The sequence below is a fragment of the Egretta garzetta genome, unplaced genomic scaffold, assembly GCF_000687185.1.
Source record: "Egretta garzetta isolate BGI_Z169 unplaced genomic scaffold, ASM68718v1 scaffold56, whole genome shotgun sequence".
Taxonomy (NCBI): Eukaryota; Metazoa; Chordata; class Aves; order Pelecaniformes; family Ardeidae; genus Egretta; species Egretta garzetta.
In genome coordinates, this window is record NW_009260182.1 from 3,507,563 (window position 1) to 3,529,347 (window position 21,785).

The 21,785-nt window shown below is 37.8% G+C and overlaps 1 protein-coding gene across 1 annotated transcript in view; it reads left to right on the forward strand.

The window, feature by feature from the left end:
- DLG5 (discs large MAGUK scaffold protein 5) overlaps positions 1 to 21,785 on the forward strand; it is a 108,164-nt gene that overhangs the window by 61,850 nt on the left and 24,529 nt on the right. The window contains exons 6-16 of the mRNA XM_035897393.1: positions 2,769 to 3,028; positions 6,710 to 7,022; positions 10,993 to 11,223; positions 13,447 to 13,631; positions 14,315 to 14,440; positions 15,177 to 15,309; positions 17,619 to 17,746; positions 18,467 to 18,642; positions 19,153 to 19,256; positions 19,960 to 20,052; positions 20,966 to 21,785. The exon at positions 20,966 to 21,785 is cut by the window's right edge and continues 146 nt beyond it. Of these exons, the coding sequence (XP_035753286.1) occupies positions 2,769 to 3,028; positions 6,710 to 7,022; positions 10,993 to 11,223; positions 13,447 to 13,631; positions 14,315 to 14,440; positions 15,177 to 15,309; positions 17,619 to 17,746; positions 18,467 to 18,642; positions 19,153 to 19,256; positions 19,960 to 20,052; positions 20,966 to 21,785 (2,569 nt within the window). The remainder of the gene's footprint in view (positions 1 to 2,768; positions 3,029 to 6,709; positions 7,023 to 10,992; positions 11,224 to 13,446; positions 13,632 to 14,314; positions 14,441 to 15,176; positions 15,310 to 17,618; positions 17,747 to 18,466; positions 18,643 to 19,152; positions 19,257 to 19,959; positions 20,053 to 20,965) is intronic.

Genomic DNA, 21,785 nt, shown 5'->3' on the forward strand with positions numbered 1-21,785 from the left:
AAAAAGTCTGAACATTTAGTTAAAATAGTTACAGTAGCACGTGGAATGGTTAAACAGAATATCTCGGTTAACTGTGTGTAGGCTGATTCACAAGGCAAACTTGCAAGTCAAACATCAGGCTTCAGAAGCAAAACCTATGCAAACAAAAATAATTATTTGCTAGGGTAAGAGGGGCGAAGGTCAAAGCAAGCTGGATGTGCTGAATGGCGCTTTAGGAGGTGCTTGAGGGCTAGTGCAAAGAGGAGTGAAGATTTGTATTTCCTTTTGATCCCTTCCTCTAACGCTATCTGGAGAGTTCTGCTGTGAAATGGTTTAGTGGCTTGGTTCAGAAGGTGGCCGATGCTTTTGTGTGGCAGAAAGGATTTGCTGTGTAAACCTGGACAAATTGCGTCATTGTTCTGTGCCTCAGTTTCCCAGTCTGCAAAGCAGGGATGTAAAGCCTCCAAGAGAAGGCTATTGTATTTTGAGGTTCTGTCCTGAAGTTTGAAATTATCTGGCAGCACAGAAGGAGGCTGAAGTATCCTTGTCAATACCTATTTCCAGAAATTCAGTCTCGTGTCAACATCACAATTAAACCTTTAAAGAAAACTATTTATGCGATTCCCAATGAGAAAGTTGTGTAACTCCATTTCTCAGCATGTCAGGGTGAATCACGGTGTCTCGAAGGGGCGCCAAGAGTCTTATCTTGTCTGTGTCATTTTTCATCTGAATTAGTCTGACGCTATTTATGTTGATCCCTCTGACGTGTTGTTTCATCGTCAGGCTGTAGCAAAACCCAGCATCTCGGTGGCCTCAGAGAGCAAAAACCTTTGATGGGGTTACTCTTCGTGTGGGCTTGTCATGGATTTGCTGTGTGGCAGCTGACCAGCTTAAGTTTCTGCTGCTCACATACAAAGTTTCTCGTTGCCATGGCTGTCTCCCTCTGTCCAGCTGGGACTATTTACTTTTTCTCAGACTGGGATTTTGAACGGGAGACCTTCCTTCTTGCACTGCTTCCTGTTTATGGCCTTTCTGCCTTCCTCCATCAAACCTCTGTTACCAAGTTTACGCTGAATTCCATCCGATTTCTAGTATATTTATCCTTCTTTAATTATTTAATGTGTTTTCAGCAAAAAGACAGTCCATATATGCTTTAGACAGTGAGAAGTGGTTTGTTTCTCTTTGGGTTCTCAAATACTTGGCTCTCAAACCTGTTCTTGGAATGCTTTGGGAAGTAGTCTTCAGGAAAATGGGTCTCCTGAGCAGGTTTAAATCAACATGTATTTACACTTTATGTATGCCTACAGTTTATCACGTGTTTAGCCTATCTGAAATGGTTCACTGAAGCATGCTAGCTAATCATGGGTCCAACTCTGTGTGGTTTATGCATCCGCTGAGGCTAGGGATGTATGTGGAAATAGCTGTGCCAGTGAGGCTCGCCAAAGTGCAGCCTTGTTCCAGGACCCCTTCGTGAACAGTAACTCACTGCTTTTGTGTATCTTGGTTGGTTAAATGAGATCAGTACCAGCTTTGCCTCTCCTCTCTTGCCTGTGTAGAGAAGTGGTTTCCTGCCAGTGATGGGTGTTGCTTGCTACCTGTGGGCAGTGAGTATGGGGCAAAAAGTGGGCAGTTTCTTTCAGTCTCCTTTCGGTCTGCAGGCATCCAGCTCCTTCTGTGTTCAGGAACTGGTCCTTACTCTGAATATAAGACACAAAAGAAGACAAAGAGCCAATTGGTGCCTATAGGGTAGTTGCTGTGTGTTTGGATTCAACTTTTGATAGAGCTCGTGTTTTCTGTATTTTTTCCTTGTTATTTTTTAATACTTTTTATTCTCAGATAGTTAGGATTATACCTTTGTAGGCTAATGTTGAGATTATATAAATTCTTGGCACCTCTCTATATAGAGTATTTCTGTTTCTTTCCACTGCTCCATCAAAGCCAAATTTCAATTTAAAAGACAAAAACAGAAAAAAAATGAGCATAGCATTAAAAAAAAGGGGCGGGGGGGGAAGGTAAGGCCTCATTTCAGGGACTTTTTTTGCGTTTTGGAAGGAAGAAGGACTAGATTTGCTGAAGCTCGTTAGGGGATTTCTGTTGTTGCTGGTCATCTATCATCAATGTTGCTATTTACAACAAGATTCTTATGTCAATGGAAATTAATTTGAAACTAAGATTCAGGTCAAGCTTTATTCATGTTTAAATGGATTTTTTTCTCTTCCTGTTCATATTTTGTAGATAGCTTTTGAAACACAAACCTCTCTGGGTAGTTCTCAGATAAACATTGTTTGAATATTAAAATACATGTCTATGTGTATAACATATTTAGGGTAGATTTTATTCTCTTGAAACTCAAAATCATTTGATTTGTTCATGGAGGCTATAGACAACCTGTGATGAATGCCACCTCGTGGTCATTTCTTAAATTACAGCTATTATGGTTATCAAGTAATGATTCTCTCTTGCTAAAACTACAAAGTACTGAAAAAACAACCTCAGTTTAATAACTGTTGAGAGCAATTACCATTAGAGAGAGATTTTTCATAAACGTGTGCACTCTTAAGTTGTGATAAAGCAGATTTTTTTTCTCCAGTTAATATTAAGCAGATATAGTAATGCTTAGAGTAACAGTAATGCTTAGAAGAGGCTCAGTGTTTCCTTAGTCATTAAAAAGAATGATTATTGAAGTATTTTAATATTTTTTCTAATATTGTTCTTTATATATATTTTAAGTCAAACTTATTGGACTGGTTAAAAACTGAGTTTATTAATACAGTTTCTGGCATTTTTAGGTTATGAAGCAAAATGGGTCATCAGAGATATTAAATAAACTTTACGATACAGCGATGGACAAGCTAGAGGGTGTGAAGAAGGATTACGATGCCCTAAGGAAACGGTACAATGAGAAGATCGCAAGTCACAATACGGATCTGAGCCGCCTAGAACAGGCAGAGGAGGAGAACAGACGTCTTCAGAAACAGATTGACATGTTAATGAAGCAAAGGGACACAGCAATACATTTTCAGCAGCAATATTCAACCTCTCTTAGAAGGTAAAATTAGGTTTTGATACCTTCAGATATGCTGTGAAAGCAGTAACAATTCTAATGTAGCATCTTACTTTTCTGTGTGGTAGAATCTCAGATACTTTTCTAACTTCTTTTCTAGAATTTTCCTCTAGTGTATATTTTCTTGGCGCGATGAGTAAGCATGTGTTTCTGTATATGATTTTCCTGGAAGGTCCTGGAAGGTGTGATGGGGATGTTTATTTGGAGAAATGGTGCTTTTTCTTGAAAAAAGGATTTTGCAGTGAGGGTTTTGGAACTGTATGAGGAATTTTAACCATTGTGAGAAAGGGGTAGTCTACTGTTCAAGCTATGTTTATTCTTAGTTGTAGACACAGGAGTCAAATACAACCAAAGTTTTGTTAAATCTCAGGCTTAGTGTTCCAAACAAAGTTCTCAATGGGTGATGAATCCATCAATATATACATCTTTATTTAAATCTAAAATCCAAGTCAATAGGAGGATATAATTTCTAAAAGGTGTTTAGCAAATGAAGATGTTCTCAAGCATAAGTTAACTTATCACAACATTAGAATTGCAGACCTTGTAGGACTCCAAGACAGAGCTTCAGGCTGGCAGCAGAGTTCACTGGATGCAGGCATCTGGGAGTCTCACTTCTCTGGGAAGGCACTGCTGCTACGAGCAGTGCGAGTGTCAAAGCAGAAGGGCACAGGCACTGTGTCACACCACACTTAACCTCTCTCTGCTCGTCCTTGATACTAAGCCTGCACAGATACCCATATGGGGCAGGAAGAATGCCAATACACATAATGACTCCAAAGAGCATCCGTAGGCGTGTTGAGAATGTTTTTGCTGACATAAGTTAGGGATAATACCCAACTCGCACAGACTAATGCCAAAAAATGTTGTTTTCCACATTCATAGGCTTTCAGTATTTCAAAAAGGTGAGATGGAGCATATATAACAATGTACACATGAATAGCATGTACCTATGTACATGTGATGTATGTGATACATCTAATTAAGTTATAGGAGAATATGACTGATAAGAGAATAAGTTATGTAATTTAGACTGCCATGGATTCCTGAAAGTGAGGGAAAGCCTAATATATATCCACTACAAGAAACACTGCAACCATGCTGATACATGCAGAAGCCTAACATACTTGTATTGTGGCCTTGTGATTTAGGTCTCCTTCTTGAGGAATGTGTGGTTTGATACTGAGCAGAGGTTGGTTTTAAGAATTTAATGAAAGATACTCATGTTCCTGTGAACCAGTAATCCAGCTAAATTAATATAGCTGAACTTCAGGAATTTTTGCCTTTTATTTGATTGGCTTTGGGTCTGGACTTCTTTTTTTCACTTGTTCTATTTATAGAAACCTTAATTTGTCTTACGTTTATACCCTTTCTTCATAAGCAAAACCGTGTTTCTTTGGGTGACTGGCCAAAAATTTTTAAAATGCATTTCAGGTAAGCATAGGTTTCAGAGTATAAGATGTAATAAACTTGTAGTTTGAGGATGAATGGGTCATAAATTGCAGTACTATTTTTTTCTATTAATATCAAGTCAAATATAGAGTTTAAAGAGAGCAGGAAGTATAAGACTCCAGTGGTGGCCCAGGTCTCATTCTGAATGGATCTTTGGCCTTAAAAAATATCGAAGAAGTGTTCAGCCTTTTTTCTTTTATCTACAATGTTGTCACAATAATACACAGCATATGAGTGCTACCAAGATGATTTAGTTGGTGAATAGTTTGCAGATTACAAATTAGCTGTACCAGCTATGTAATTCCTTTGTGCTAAACCTTGCCCTACATGTGTGTGTCTGCATTTTGAATGAGGGTGATGGCACTTGGACAGATCTGCCTGTAGTTTGCAGTGGCATTAAAGACAAAGCAAGTAGTCCTGGTGAGGGTTCTTTTCAGTATTGGTTGCTCCTTATAAACCCATGCTTACTGCTGCTGATCTGTCTAACCCTGCTACTTGCAATCCATTCACAGCAGTTGGTAGAAATGGGCTTTCTCTACAGAAGGCATCTTTGAAAATGTGATCCAGCTGCCTGTATTTCCTCTGTAGTAGGCGATGCAAGGTCAAGCAGGACCAAGGTGTTTCAGCTGGAACTTTGCTTTCAGGTCTTTGCGCAGGTTTTTATCACTGTGTAATATGAATGTCCCTCTATGGCAGAGACTTTCCTTTCTGATCAGTTCCCCATGCTAGTATGCTTGTCGTGATTTGGTGGGTTTTTTCCTTTGTGTTTTTTTTTCTCCTTCTTTACTGATGACATTATTTTGTTTGGCGAACATTGCCTTAAATCTTTTCACCTCCCCTCTCTCCTCTGTTTTCCCAGTGTTGTCCTTGATTTGACCCCCAGATAGTTTTCAAATGTGTTGTGGGTTCTCACATTTGTGATAGATCCTTGTACTTCTCCTGTAGTATATTCTTCTTACTTCATGCTCACAGTTTTGAAAAGACAAAAGAAATCCAGACTGTAATATTGTTAAGTCTTCTGTACTGCCATCCTGATGATCTCTTAAACTGAAGAATTTCCCCAAAGGAGCTGGGTGATGGTTTTGAAATTACTGGCAGATGTCTCAGTAATGCGGTGGCCATGCTTTGAGTACGCTGAGGCTTTCAAGGAAATATTTTAAATGAGGTTTACAGCTCTTTCTTGGGAAAGGTCAGGCAACATGCTGGATTAGACAAGAAATTGCACTTTTAAACAGTGTGAGAGGTTTTGTGTGCGAGAGAGAGAGTTTTGCCAGAGGTTTGTGGGCACCTGAAATTTGGATAACCCTAAAGTCCATCAGGTCAGGTACAGGGTTTCCATCAATGGCATTTACCTTGGGGTTTTGGAAAAAACATGCGAGGAAATCTTAGTGTCCAGTTGTGGTAAAACACCGCTCTTGGGAGAGGTTCCTTTTCAGACCTAATTGCGAACTTGTCTGTGGAATCATGTTCTTGCTTTTAAGAATGCTTTGTCAATATAAACACAATAGTTACTATTTTTAAATTAAACTTTTCATGTCCTTTTTTTGATTGTGCCATGCTTCAGTGTGTTGTAGTGATAAAGTACATACGTTTTTGTCTGTGTTAAATTTAAAAAAAAAAAAATTACTCTTGACAGTTTAAGATACTTTGCATTTCAGTTTTACTAGATGACCTACTGATGAAAACAAACAGTAATGTATGAATTACTTGGTTTTAGCTCCATTGTCTGAATTTTTACTGTAAACCCACTTTTTTGGCATATTTGGGCATGTGGAAGTTGTTCTGTTTTTTTTCCAATTTCTGCATTTGTTTCCCTTCTTCCCATATGCCTGGGAGCGTGTGTTGGGAGAAGGAATTAACTTCTAAGATGAGCAGAGCTCAATGCAATAAATAAGGTTAAACTTGCGCTATTAAATAATGGCAATATTTTGCATTCCTTTTAGAATAATTTGATAGACATTATCTTTTAATAATTAAACTAATTCTAAATTATTTCTAACAATTACTATGTTTTAGTTCCTTAAAGAGGTTTTGTAATATTCCTAAGGCAATAATTAGTCTAAATTTTATTTTGCAGCACTGAGAGTACATTGTCAAAGATGTCCTCTGTGGTTGTGTTTTACCGACGCATGCATTTGGTTATCCAGCCAAATCCTTGATATATGAAAAAGGAAAATGAGGAACAAGTATCTTACTGGCATGTCCGCTTGTTTTTAGATTTGAATCTGTACAGCAGGAACTAAGCAACACCACAGCACAAAACAAAGAGTTGCAGAGAGAGATGGAGAGATTACAGTCGGAGGTGACAAGGTTCAAAACAATGCAGCTGAAAGCAGCAAAGGATGCAGAAAAATACAAGGAAGAAAGGGATTCAGTTTTCAATGAATACCGCCTCATAATGAGTGAGAGAGATCAAGTAATTAAAGAGGTAGATAAGCTTCAAACAGAGCTGGAGCTTGCAGAGTCCAAACTGAAGAACACTTCTTCTGAGAAGCGAGTGGCCAGTGAAGAGATGGAAGCTTTAAGACAGGTACTCACCTATTCTTTTGATGGGGAGGGGATATGAATATACTTGGCTGATACTAGAATAAGAAATGTGTGACTGGATGGAAATCAGGAAATGGAAAATAGGAATGCACTGGATCAAAAAAGGAAAATAGGAATGCACTGCAAAGAGAAAATTCTGTGCTGATGTTTTCCTATAGCAGTCCTTTTTACTATCAATTTATTAAGACTGCATGCTTGAATAGAGTACCTGTCAACTGAAATTTGCTATTCACCTGACTTAATTTTGTTCTGCTGATTATAAATCTTCCCTTTACTGTGTTAGTCTAATATGTCGTTTCAAGTAATGCTCTCTGTAACAATAGAGCTCTAAATATTAATTATTTTTAACTTCTAACCTCTACAGGAACCACTGGATACTGTCTACTATGACTTAAGACGGTACATGATAAAGAGGTCTCAAATATTTATGCAAAGCCTGTGCTGACATGCATGTTCTTACTCATTTGCCCTCCTTCTGCCTTTAAGTTAAAAAGGATAGTTTGAAGATTTTTTCAGTAGAACTCAGGCATGCCTTAAAGTGTGTGAAATCACAACTTTGTCGTTTTCAGCAATATGTTCTTGAAATGCTTATATCACAACCATGTTATAACGATGCCGTTAAGATTTCCAAAACACAGTTTACTGCTCGGTTTCATTTCAGCTGACATGCATTGACTTGACCCTTTGGTTTACAAATACTTAATTTAGCATGAAATAGATACAAGCAAATGTATTCCATTGCCTATAAATCTCATTTTACTTATTTCACAGCATTACATCTGAACAAAATGCCCTTTATGAAAAATCAAGGTGTGGAGCTTTTTTTTAAATCACACTGTTGTAGAGGGACATAATGTGGATTGTGACTTATGGCATCAGAGCTTTTAAAAGTAACTAACGTCTGGCTTTAAGAATCTGTAGTTTTCAACCCTGCGTATCGGCCAGCTAATTAATTTAGCTTCTACAGTGATTGAGGTTTTAATATGTTTGATACCTGTTCTACTTCCATCGAAGCCATTAAGCCAACAGAAATGTCTGTTGTTGATTTCAGCGGCATCAGGGTAGCTAGTAGGGAATACCGATGAGAACAGCCACAATTAGTCGTTCTGCTCCAGTTTGTTCTGTCTGTCATTGTGGCACTATAAGTAATTTGTCAAAGTGGTTTAAGGGGCAGGAAATTAAAATTTTAAACACAGGGGTGTTCCCTCCTACCTAGATGACTTGATGGTGGTGTTTGAATAAGAACAGGGAGGAACCTGGGACTGGTGAGTGAGATGCTGGCAGGGCACAGGCATGCATTTTTTTTTTTTCACCCCCAGAACTGGCCCATCAGAAAGCACAAATAACTGCTTCTATAATGTACTCAAAGGTGTAAAATAGCAGTATTGTCAGTTTGCTTTCTGCTTCTGTGTTCCTTCCCTGTAGCTATGACTCTCCTGCTTGTGAGCAGGTATGTTCCTGTGTCGCATAGAGCTTGCTCGCTGCAGCTGCATTCAGAGCATAAGGGATTTTCTAGTTCTGGCAAGGCAAATGTTTTAAAGGTTGAAAAAATTTATTGACCAAGTGATACATTCACTTGAAATAGTATCCTGAAAAATGCCCCGACATAAGTGAGATTATCCTGTCAGTGAATAGTTGGTCTGGTCCTTACCAAAATGTAACTTAATGTTCTTTGCTCTCCATGTGATGTATATAGCTGCTTTATGTGCCCTGTTATGTAGTGCCCATTGACTGATTGAAACAGCACTGAATCCAACTAGGTCATTTTAAATGTAGCTTCTTCCATGAAACTTGTGTTTTGCTGCTGTACTTTTTGTGTCCCAAAGAAATGCAAACGCAACTGCAGTGGAGAAGAGGTTGATTGAGGTTGAAGAGGCATTACATCGTGAGCAGTTACTGATGAGGTCAATTCCCTAGTTAGATAGTGAAGCTTTGTTGGTCACACATGCCCAAACATAATGGGTTAATTTACATCTGGAATGTAATAATTGTCTGGCATTTATAAATGATAGAAGAAATCTCAGGATTTTGCGCTAGAGACAGTTTTGGATTAAGATGGTTTGAGTTTGGCCCCTCAAAGCTAGTGATTAGATGTCACAGATTTCCCCCTCTACTTGCCCAGTGGTGTTTTTGTTTGGCATAATCTTTTGCTCCAGCAAATACTTAGAATGTTGTGTTTCATCTCAGTGGTAGTCAGCTTTCCCCTCTGTTTAACAGACCTGTTAGTATTTTATGAGGTTTTGCACTTTATTCAGAACTTCCTTCAAACATAAGAATTATTCACAAATTCAGAATCATTCTTCAAACCAAACCCCTAATGTTTCCAAACAGAAGCTGTTCGAGTTGGCACCAAATGGCACATTGTTCTGTGCTCTGATGTTGTAATTTTGTGCAAATGTCACAGGAAAAAGACAGAGGTGAAATTTTACTGCTGACCACTGGAGGCAATGGCTGCTTTTATTCAGATAGCTTATATCGAGCATGCTGGAATAAATTGTGGCAACGTGTATTTTTTCCAATTGCCTTAAAGTACTGTAAATTCCTGTCTAATGAAGGGCTTTCTGGGAACTTTCCCTCTGCCTTGGTACTTGATGACTTTCATCTCTGCTGCATGCTGGAAAAGACTTAATACTTTTGTGTAAGTTTTATACGCTCATTTGAATGCACATTTTATACAGACTATAGTTAAGCTGTGCAAAATGTTGCTTCCAGTACTAAAACTTGTCTGGACCACCAAATGGGTCAGGGACTTCTCTCTTCGGAAGTACTGAGCAACAGAAGCCCTTACTGATGTTGAAAAAACTTGAGTGCTCTGGTAATTGCGACTCACTGATCTGTTTAAAGTTCACAGAGTGAGTCATTAATTCTAGTGCTTCTCTGTTACTCTACAGCAAAAAGATCTGTTTTAATACCATCGCAGAACTGTTTTAACAGCCTGACTAGCCTCACTTAGATGCCATATCTCAAAAACAATTCTATTAGTACAGCAAAATGCAATTGCTATCCATGCATTAAATACTCAATCTTATTCCTTGCAAAATATAGAGGAAAATAGAATGGAAGTCAGTTTATGACATGGTGTTTTTCTATCCTTAAGTGTTTGGACCATTTCCTTCTTTTGCTTTTCAGATGTCAGCTGTCTCTGGTAATCTTTTTGAGATAAAAACATCAGTAGTTTCTAGCTAGCAGTGCCTATATGTAGAAGGACTTCTTTGTAGCAATTGGCTGAATGCTTCTAGAGAGCTGGAACATCTAAAAACTAGTGGCATGAAATTCATCTGTTTCAATGCCTCATTCTTCCAATAGAAAGTCTAGTTTCACCTATTTTAAAAGGACAGATTGTATTTTAGAGCTACATTTTACTGATCTGTTTTATTATGATGCAGTTGAATTCCACATTTAATAAGATGTACTGTCATCCTGCTTTATGGCATGCTGTAGTTTTTTTTCTTTGAACATTCTGTAGTTTGCACACTGGTATCTTACTGGTATGTGACTTTAATGTCCCTTTAAAACTTATGAGGAAGCTATAAGATACTTACGCAGCTGGGTTGTCTAAATTATTTCAGTCCTATAAAATCGAGGCAGTTGTTTGAAAACATTTGTAACATGTTCTTCCCCTTTGCCATATTTGAAGCCTTTTTTAAAACACAAGTCTGACCGGTTAATAGCCTTCCCTCATTTAGGTTCTTCAAAACTGTGAGTGCTCCCAGATTCTTGCTTACTTTTGACGCAGCGCTGTGCTAATGTGATGGAGTGATGTCTTTAATACCACATTTAATATTCTTTGCTTGTACTTTTATGCATTGTGAGCACAATCTGTTCTGCTCCCATTTTTCAGAACATTAGTGGTAAACTCTCTAGGCTTTTAAGGTGTCAGTGTGTATCCAGTTGGAAAGATGAACTATTTCTTTCTGTACTTAACCTAATGCCAACAATGGATCTTGTTCTAGGAGCTAAACTCAGCTCTAGTGGAAAGAGATCGAGCAATTTGTGAGAGGAATGAGTTGCTGGAAAAATACTGCCATGAAGTGAAGGACAAAGCTGAGGCTCAGAAGGAACTTGACCAAGCTTGCAAGGATATAGAGACAGTGAAGGAAGAAAGAGATGTTGCCAGGAAAGAGAGAACAGAAGCTATCATCCAGAGAGACCATCTACTAAGGGAATATTATCAAGCCCGTCAGGTATTGCAAGTCTTCACAGATAACTTTTTCTTTCTTGGCTTCAAAGGGTCAGTAATTTTCAAGAGATGAGTTAAAGGTCTGGGCACACTGAGTGTCTTCCCCCTTTTCCCCAAGCCACTCTAAAATACCTACACATAAACACACGTATGTTCTTCAAGGCATAGTGACAGAACTTCTTGTTTGAAAGAAATACGGTCATGCTTCATGTTTCTGCTTGTGAAGATAAATGGCAAATAGAATACTGTGATCCAGCAGGTGGCTGGGCAGTTTATTAGCTGCTGATAGGCTTGTTGCCATCTAGAACGTGTGGTGTTCGTGCCTGTGACCAGCTCAGGATGTTGGCTATTTCTAATACTTCATAAAGGAAGTTAATTGAAGTGTGACTGCAAATTTTCTAATCTGTACATGTTCTTAGTAGAAATATGCTATTCTGACAATTTATGTCGCTGTGTGGGTAGTAACATTCTTACAATTGTGCATGTTTACTGATGTTCCTGTCCTGCCTGTGATACTAAACATCAATCCACATAGAACTGTAAATGCTTACTTGTAATGTAGTGTGAAAATGCATAGTACCACAACTTTTATGCTCATGAAATAACTAAGGAATACAAAATGATTTAATATTAAACTAGATTTTGGGTTGTTTTCATTAAACTTGTATTCCCTTTGGACTGAATACCAACCCTTCGCTAGTACAAAAGAAGTTTTTAGTCTTGCCTGTCACACTGATTTGTCAATCCCAAATGAGTGTGTGTGGGAGCAATTAAACTATGTTTTCAGTTGTACTGGAAAGAAATCTTTCATTGGGTTTGATTCTTCATGGCCAAACCAGTGGGATTTTTGGAAACTTGTGCTTTTCTCAAGGAAGTTGAGCAAGCTTGGGTGAACTTTGCTGTGACTTAGCAATGGACCCGCTCAGATGCTCCCCTTTGGCAGATTCCAACTCAGAACTGACATTTCAAATGTAAAGGTGTTTGTTGATCTGAGTGGGTTTGATTGTCTTTTTCCTGCCAGCAGGACTGGAACAGGAGAAAGTGATCCTTGGAAATGAGAGAGAGAATTAAAAGGCCAGACATGACTCTTCATAGCCTCTGTTTGGTCTTATTTGTTGCAATTTTTATTTTCTAATGTTGAGGTGAGAAAGTAAACATGGTATTTAAGGTTCAGTGCTCTCTTATTTGTGAATATATTTATAACTCATTTAGAGGAAAAAAAAAAACTTTAAAGTGTATTAATCGTGACTTAGTAGTCTCTCCTTGATATACATGCATCCAGGTCTTAAAAAGATGCATCCAAAATGAAATCTTTAATCAAATATCAAGTCTAGTCAGATTCATTAGAGTTACTTATATTCTTGAAATTATCCACACACAGTAGTTTGCAAGCCCTCAGTATTTGTGATGGGCTGTACAGCAGTAGTTGGCTTGTGTTTACTGTGCTGCAAGCTTGGAGTATTCTCCATGGATCAGACTTGCTATTGTCACCATCTCTCTCGTTCTCAATAGAGAATGTTGGAGGACTAAGTTAATTTAAGAAGAAAGTAATTCTTATCTAAAACAACAAACATTCAAACAAAACTTTTTTGGAATTCCATTGCTCTGCTTTGGAGTTAAGGGACCCATGTGAGTCATAAGTCTGTGTTGTGAGTGTGTACGTGTAGTCGTCCCAGAGTAAATAATAGACATTAATGCAGGAAATCTGTGTTGTAACTGCTTATAATAGCGTGTCTGATTTCTAAATATCCTTGTAGGCTTTTTTCTGTCGTCTGAGCAGAACAAGATAGAAGCATGGATTGTCATCTCTGAAATACGAAAAGGTTCACTGATGTTTGCCCCATCCCTGGAAGTGTTCCAGGCCAGGTTGGATGGGGCTTTGAGCAACCTGGTCTAGTGGAAGGTGTCCCTGCCCATGCCAGGGGCGTTAGAACTAGATGATCTTTAAGGTCCCTTCCAACCCAAACCATTCTATGATTCTCTGTTATTCTGAAGTGAGGATTTGTATTCACAGAGATTGTATTTGCACAAATTTGTGTGCCACTGAATGAAATGTATTACAACAGTTTTTACTTTTTTCCCAAAGTTGCCATTAAGATAAATGAACACTTTTCATGAAAACATGAGAATTGAATACATCAGGTAACACACATGTAGTAAAAGCTGTTTGTGCATACTTACCTAAAAATTGTGCCTAAAATACTTATCTGTATTTCTTAATTCCTAGATACAAGATTCTGCTACCCTAGACATAGAAAGAGCAAACAAAGAAATAGAAATGCTGCGGAAACAATATGAGGCAATGTCACAAGAACTAAAAGAAGCTGTCCAGGAAGCAGAAGTAGCCAAGTGTAGGAGAGACTGGGCCTTTCAAGAGCGGGATAAGATTGTTGCAGAACGGGAAAGTATACGGTAAATGAATGCTAAATGGTACCTGAGTGATCTTCTTAACACCTTGTGTTTAGTTGATGCAATTCTAGGATTTGCTGGGTTTTGCTTTCTTCAACTTGTTGGAACTTCTGCAGTAGCTGTCACAAGGTGGGGGTTTTCTTTTGGGTTTTTTTGGTTTTTTTAAATTTGAGGGCACTTTACAAGATACTTTGCTTTGTCTGTGCTTTCATACTCATAATATGTGTGTAGTAAATACTAGAGAGCCTGACAGCACTGCTATGTAAGAACAACAAAATATGCCTTCTTTTAGGCATGATATACCTAATCCTGCTATAGCTATAGTCTTGCAAATAATTCTGTACCTGGTGGGGACATGTCACAAAAAGTACGCACTGTATTTGCTAGTAAACATATATAAGGAACTAAGGGAAAATACTTAAATCAGGGTTTTTTTTCTGCTAGTTTAAAGAAGACAAGTAGAAATAAAGTTTTGAAAGGCATGAAGAAAGTTTCTGTTATCTTGACAAACTTTTCCTTAAGACCTAGCATATACAATATTTTTCTTTTTTTTACTTTTTTTTGAGAGAGAGGTCTCTTGAAAGGGTTTTTTAAAAAATTTAAATTAACTATACAATGTGGTAAAACTACTTTGTTATTTAGATAGGTTGTTAAGTAACAAAATGGTAACTTCTTTGCTTTTGAAGGACTTTGTGTGACAACTTAAGGAGGGAGAGAGACCGGGCTGTAAGTGACTTGGCTGAAGCTCTTCGCAATCTGGATGACATGAGAAAGCAGAAAAACGATGCTGTGCGTGAACTGAAAGAACTGAAGTATGTTAGAGAAATGAGCAAACTGCATGGAAGCTTGTGATAAAAACTTTGCTTTGTTAGCTGTGTTAGCAAGTGAATTATATGCTGTAATAGCTGTCGGACAGCAGATATTCATGGTATTGTATGTGGAAACACTGCCTATATATTTTATTATTGTGGAAATTATTGACATGGGCCAGATCCTAAGTCTTACTATCTTAACCTTTTTCTCTTATTAATGCGGCACATATTCTAAGCTTTGTACTGTGGAGATACACTTACACAATGTGGGATTCTCGCACTGAAGTCGGATTAGCTGCAATTTAGTTCCTCCCCGCTGTATTCTCACTGGTTTATGAATGCAAGGAAGACATGCATCGTATGTCATCCCAGTGGGTTTTGGAAGAGGTTTTGCTCTCAATATATATCATGTCCTACTTGTGAGCATACCGATGCAGCTTATCTGAGGATAAATTAAATGAATTTTGGGAGATATTAGAAACCTAGTTGTGCACTCATTTGTGTGAAAAAAATGCAAAAAAAAAAATAAATTTATGTTAGGACAATATATAGAAAAGGAAAGTCAATTCAATAGCAGCCCAAGAATATTGGAAAGATGGAAGCATGGGGCAAATTTCTGGCACCGCTTTTTGGGTTAGAAAACAAAATATGACGTATGTCGTGATGATAACATTATGTATCAGTTTGTTTGAAAGGGTTGCCTGTGTCTATAATTTTTTTTTTTTTTTTTGCCTAGGGAGAAGATGGAGAATCAGTTGGAAAAGGAGGCCAGATTCCGTCAACTGATGGCCCATAGTTCCCATGACTCAGCCATAGACACAGATTCTCTGGAATGGGAAACAGAAGTGGTAGAATTTGAAAAAGACAGAGTAAGTAAAAAACATGAACTGCATTGTCTTATATATCGGATAACTTTGAAGACAATTATAACATCTTAATACTAGGTATGATTAAAAATAACTCTGTAATCCGTCTCTTTTTAGTTCTTTATTGTTGTTGTGCTAGGAACCACACACACATGCAGCAAGTGCAGTAACGTCTAGATGAAAGTAGTTGAGAAAACTAAGCTGTTATACACAAGCTTTTTATTTTTCTTCATATGAGTTATAACTAAAAATAGTATCTCCATCTGATCTTGCAGGGTACCCAGGTCCACGTACTGTAAAAAGTGTTATAAGTTAAACATTTAGTGTTCTTAAAGTTAATGATTTGTTGCAGAAATGGCAGTGCTAAGGCAGACAAAACTTAAGATGTGATGGAAGCATTGACATCAGAGAAGCCCAGTCCTCTACGCTTACAGGCAACATCACTTATAATCTACGCATAAAATAGTTAAGCTTTTAGATGGAGTTATTTCTTCTACTTTTGCTCAGATTTGATGAATAGAAATTTTAAAGTATTAAAAATATTTATTCATGATGAATTTATACTTTAGGGCAACATTGCCTTTAAGCTTAAAAATCTGGGATGAAAGGAGATGCTAATCTCCCCTGCTTGTCTGTAGAGGGAGTTGAATCCCTTTTCCATTTTGGCATATTAAATAAGGTATTATGCTTAGCATTCCAGATAACCTCTATATATCCTTTTGTTATCTAGTAGTACTTTTCTCCATTTAATTTTATTTTTCTTCATTGTAGTCTAGAATTTTTATTTCACTGCTTGGCAAGTCTTGAATGCTGTTCTGTTTGAAATTCTTGGCTGGCACATCATATTGTTTGCTAATAGTCGTTCTTCTGACCACATAGAACACACAGGTGGTCTTCCAGATTGTGTTTCATTTATAACGGCTTCTGCATATACCAGAATCTCTTTCATATTCCTGAATGACAAAGTTCGTGATTTAATGCTGTCAAATTAAATCTCTCTTACTTTACTGCAGTATTTGGGGTCATCTTTTTTATGCTCTTCCAATCTGTCTCTGTTCTGACGGTGCATCCCAACAGTCACTAAGATGTTCCCTTTTTGATAATAGAAATATTATTTAATATTATTATATGTTGAAATATATAGATTGAAAAGGCTATGTGAACTGAGTACCAATGCTGATCCATCAGGACCATGGTCTGACCACTGCCTGTAAAATCCTTCTGGGATAACAGTTCCCCTCTCACCATATGCTGTACCTGTGGTAAACAACATTGCAGCCTGATGAATTTCCCATTCATGTGCTGTTACTTAGTTATTCTTTACTTCAAATATTGTTCTAAATGTTTGCATTACTGAGATCAAATGCACAGGCTTTGTCATTTGAATATACGTTTCCCTTTCCTAAACATAGGGATTATACTTGCTGCTATCAAATTACAGTAATGTTGTGCCAACCTTGATTAGAAATACAGAAAAAGCCTTGCTGGCCTACCAGCATTTGAATTCCAGCATGGAGATTATAGAGTTGAATAAATTTAAATCCTTTCATTTTTGCTTCAGCTTCACCTGCCTGCTTAAGCTCGTGTTCTGTATAATCACTCAGCTCAAAACGAGGAGAAATAATATTCACTTTTTGGCTCTGAGGCTATGCAATGATGCTGTCTTCTCTACTCGATCTTTATTTTACAACTTCCCTGTTTGGTTCAATGACTGATTTGTTAAAGATGTTTATAACTATTCACATTGAGGATGATCTGTTTTGGGCCAGGGTTGGTAGGATATAGCCTCTAATCTGTATTTAGAAGTAGTGCCCCATAATGTTAGAGCTTTTTTGTTTACTTCTGGTCTTTAGCCATATTTTCTGAGTTCATTTAGACATCTTTCTGAGTTCATCACTAAGACACAATGCTATTTCTACAATTGTTTTTTTCCCAAAGTAATGCCTATTCTTGGGGAATCTGTTCTTGTTCTCTCGTTACACATTCATCATACCTTAAAACAGGTTAAACATGCCTGAAAATGCTTTTTTGCATGCTCTTCTGCTTTCCTATTCCTCTTTGGTGAAATTCCCCTTATGCATTATTTCAGCCTTAATCTGAGGGAGAGAAGGATCATTCTAGTGCTAGAGGATGCCTAATAACTAATGGAATTGGGAGCTTATATATTGAAGTACAAAAATATAAAAACTTGCCTAGAATAGGTACCCTGTAAATATAAGTGCGTAGTACAAACATGCAGTAATGCCTCTTGCTAACACCGTGGCACAATGATTGCCAGGGCAGTTGAGTCACTTGTTAATAATATTTATTAGGATGATATGGACTTGAAAGCACTTGGTTTTGATGTGGCAGAAGGCGTGAATGAACCATACCTCCCTGGAGACTGTGGGATCTTTGTTACCAAAGTAGACAAAGGAAGTATCGCTGATGGTCGATTAAGGTAGGGTTTGACTTTGGAATATACTTGTCTTTTGTTGATCATAATAAACTAAATATGAGCACTTTGTAAGTTGTCTTCAGTTTTTCCCATTTTAAGTTCTTTTTTATCATTGGTCATGTGTTTATTATTAATGTTGATTGTGAAATCACACTGAGAAGACCAATGCCTAAAAGCATTACAGAAATTAAACACTGTTTGATTTGTGAAATCACACTGAGAAGACCAATGCCTAAAAGCATTACAGAAATTAAACACTATTTGATTCAACCCTTAAAACTCACCAGGATTCCAAATATTTCTCTGTGTCTCACCTGCTCCGTTTTATTATCACCTCAAACTTTGATCTGTTTGTTTAAATTTTGGGAAAGACATGAGGGTGAGCTACTGCAGGAGGGCAGGGGGAAAGGAGAGTAGGGCAAGGGATAATTTGAAACCTGCTCCTGTTCTTAGTGTCGATAGGAGGTTTTTAACCACTCTTTTCTGTCCAAAGAGTTGCTTTTAAATGAGTAGTCGTTAATGATTTGCAAATATACTTTTGCTTTGTTTTAATTTAGTTTACTGCTGTTTAGTGCTTTTTCAGGAACGGAGAACTCCAGATAATTGAGGATTAGCATAGTGAGATCAGCTCTGTTGCATCCCTTTTCATGAACGTTATTCATGTGCTGCATCCAGCAAAGTATGCTTGTAACACTGACCTGCTTATTTCTGTTTATCTGCCAGAGTGAATGATTGGTTACTGAAGATAAATGATGTAGATCTTACTAATAAGGATAAAAAGCAAGTTATAAAAGCTGTTCTAAATGGAGGAGGTGTCATTAACATGGTAGTTCGAAGAAGAAAGTCCTTAGGTGGGCGAGTGATAACACCTCTTCACATCAATGTTTCTGGACATAAAGGTAATGGCTATAAATGCTGTATATAAATGGTACGTGTTTTTCAGCCAAAAATGGTTTCTAGTAAAGGTACATGTTCTGAGCCTCTGCTTAAATCCCACTTAAACTGTTACTACCTCCTATATAGGGATTTTCATTAATTGTTTTTAGCAGACTAAGAATGCTCATAATCACAATAGCTTTATTTTGTAAGTACAGGTTTTCTTTTTTGTTCTTGGGTGGGTTTTGGTTTTGTGGGGGGTTTTTTGTTTATTTTCTGGGGTGGTTTTGTTTTTTTTTTCTAAAAAAGACTCTTAAACCCATCAGTCACCCCAGCTTTGTATGTTTATATTAAACTTTGGGATATACCCCTATTTTCCCCCCACTGTGTTCTTATTTCTTTAAAAGGGTTTTCAGAAATAGAAATTCAATTGGTTTGGTAGTTATATTTCTTGTGCCGGCAGGTCAGTCGTGCTGTTTGAGCAAGGTATTTGACTTGCAGGAGTAAATTCATGTTTCTTTTCTGTATTTCAGACAGTGGGGTCAGTCTAGAAAATGGAGTATTTGTTGCTGCTGTTGTGCCTGGAAGCCCAGCTGCCAAAGAGGGTTCCCTTACTGTGGGAGACAGAATAATTGCTGTAAGTCTTAAGAATGCATTCTCCTTTTTTAGCTTTTACTTGTTTTAAAGTGTTATCATTGATGTATTAATCCCAAACTTTCCAATCAGTTTTTTACTTTCATTGTATTATACCCTTTTTGTATATTTACTAAATACTTGTTATAAATTAGTAAGTTTGCAGGCTGGGTGATTAACATAATGTGCAGGTTATTTGCTACGCTTAGCTCATATGAGAATTTTTGAGAGACACTGACTTACTTTTCACACTTCGCTTATGTATAATGATACTTGTGATTTTTATACTGAATAGGAAAGGTCAGTTCCAAAACCACATCCCTTGGTAGGATGAAAGGTTTCTTGTCTTTAAATTATGATAGCACAGATGTCATCATTTTGGAGGGGAAGTTTTTCCCTGTGTGTATTTGCAGCCTTAAACAACCTGTCTGATTTATGAACTCCTGTGGAATGGAAGATGATTACTGTCCATGTACAAATGCATAGAGGCTAAGGTAGTGAAACAATAGTTGTTACGCTGTATCTCTAGTAGGAACAGGAAAATATAATTAAGAGGCTTGGGTTTTTAGTGGAGAGTGGAAAAAAAGACAGGACAAAGTCAACCAGACTTCAGTCATGTTTTCCCTGTCTCAGAGATGCTTCCTTAAGATGCTCCCCACCTGCTACCTTTGATTTATGGATGGCTGGTTTGGTTTCTTTGTGTTTAGATCAATGGCATTGCACTAGATAATAAGTCGCTTACTGAATGTGAAGCTTTGCTACGAAACTGTAGGGATTCCCTTACCCTGTCATTGATGAAGGTGAGTAGACGCAAAATTTGCAGAATTTTCTTGAACTTACAAAGAATTATTTTAGTTATTCAGAGAAGAATGTATTAAAAAATTAATATATCCTCATGGGAAAGTCTCTGCTTAAAAATAAGACCATCTGGATGCGTTTCACTGGTGCTACACTCCACAGTTGTTTCCAAAGTAAGGCTATCGTGGCATCTGGTAGGAAATTAAACTTATTTATTGTTCTTACTTCTCTCCCATTTGTTTGCTGGTCACATGAAATGACTTCCAGCACAATTGCTTCTTTCTTCTTGGCTTCTGCTTCAGAGCTGTAGCAGTTTTGTACATGAAAGATAAGCTGCCTCCTGACTACAGAAAGGTTTGCTTTAAGTCAGGAAGGAGTTGCGCGGAAAACTGAACTGGCTATCATGAGGATTAAGTACAAGGCTTTCTTCTTCAGGCTTATTGCTTTAAAATATTATTCTGCTTTGCTCATTGAGGTTAGAATCCCATTATGCTGGGCCTGTCACATGGGCTTTCTGAGTGATAATTCCAGCTCCAGAGAGCTTGAGGTTTTAAGAAAGTAAAAAAAGATGAGACGTTTCTGGGAAAATGGGCGATGAAAGATGAGTTACTAGCATCACTTAACAGAGCTAGAAATACAGGTCTCTTCACTGTCAGTACAGTGCTTCTGCCACAGTGTGAAGTTGCCCTTCTGGAATTGTTCTGAAAACATTTCAAAAGATTTCTAGCTTCATTTTATCTGCTGTTCTGTGCTTTGCACCTGCAAGATTTTGTTAAACCATTCCCAACCGTATCTATATGTGTGTTGGTGTATAGTCAGGTATAGGTAAATCAAGGAGGCTAGAATATGCCTCGTACTAAACAGAAATCAGCCATAATAATCAGGTGATCACTTGTTTATTTGGTTTTGTTTTAGGTTTTTCCTCAGAGTTCATCTTGGAGCGGTCAAAATATATTTGAAAATCTGAAGGATTCAGAAAAAATATCAAACTGTAGGGTTCATGCATCAGAGATACAAGCCCAAAATAAAAGAAATCTGAAACTCAACAGCTCAACACAGACTGACATTTTCAATCCAGACATCATGGATGGCAAGAAGGACCAGAGTGATCAGGGCAGCGGTTCATTTTGCGATCACAAACCTTTCCCTAATAACACATTACGAGTAGACTCTCATAGGAACACAGTGCACAGTTGCCACAGTAATTCAGAACACAGTCTCAGCTCGTTCAGCCCAGAGACCTATGGGGACCAAGGCTTTGGAGCTGTTGACTTGGACAACAGGAGGCTGCCTTACGAACCTACAGGAGCTGACTGTATGATGGTTGAGACAGCATTTGACAAAGCACATGGAACTAAGCATAGTGGTGGTACCTGGCCAAAAGTCATGGTTAATATCTCAGCAACAGAAACAGAAAAGTTCTCTGTGTACAAAAAGCCAAAACAAAGGAAATCTATCTTTGATCCTGATACTTTTAAAAGACCACCAACTCCTCCTAAGCTGGAATACCTTTCCCCTAATCAGGTCACGGGCCATTCACCTCAGCCATCAAAAGCTGAAGTGGCTTCAACTCCTCCAACGCCTCCTAAGAGAAGTGACTCTATCAAGTTTAAACATAAACAGCAGACAAGCTCTGCATCAGAGTCTACGGTAACAACTGGATCACCACCCACCAGCCCAGCCACTGCCCAAGCTCCAGTTTCCTTGGCACTTAAACAGGACTCTGCTACTCTCA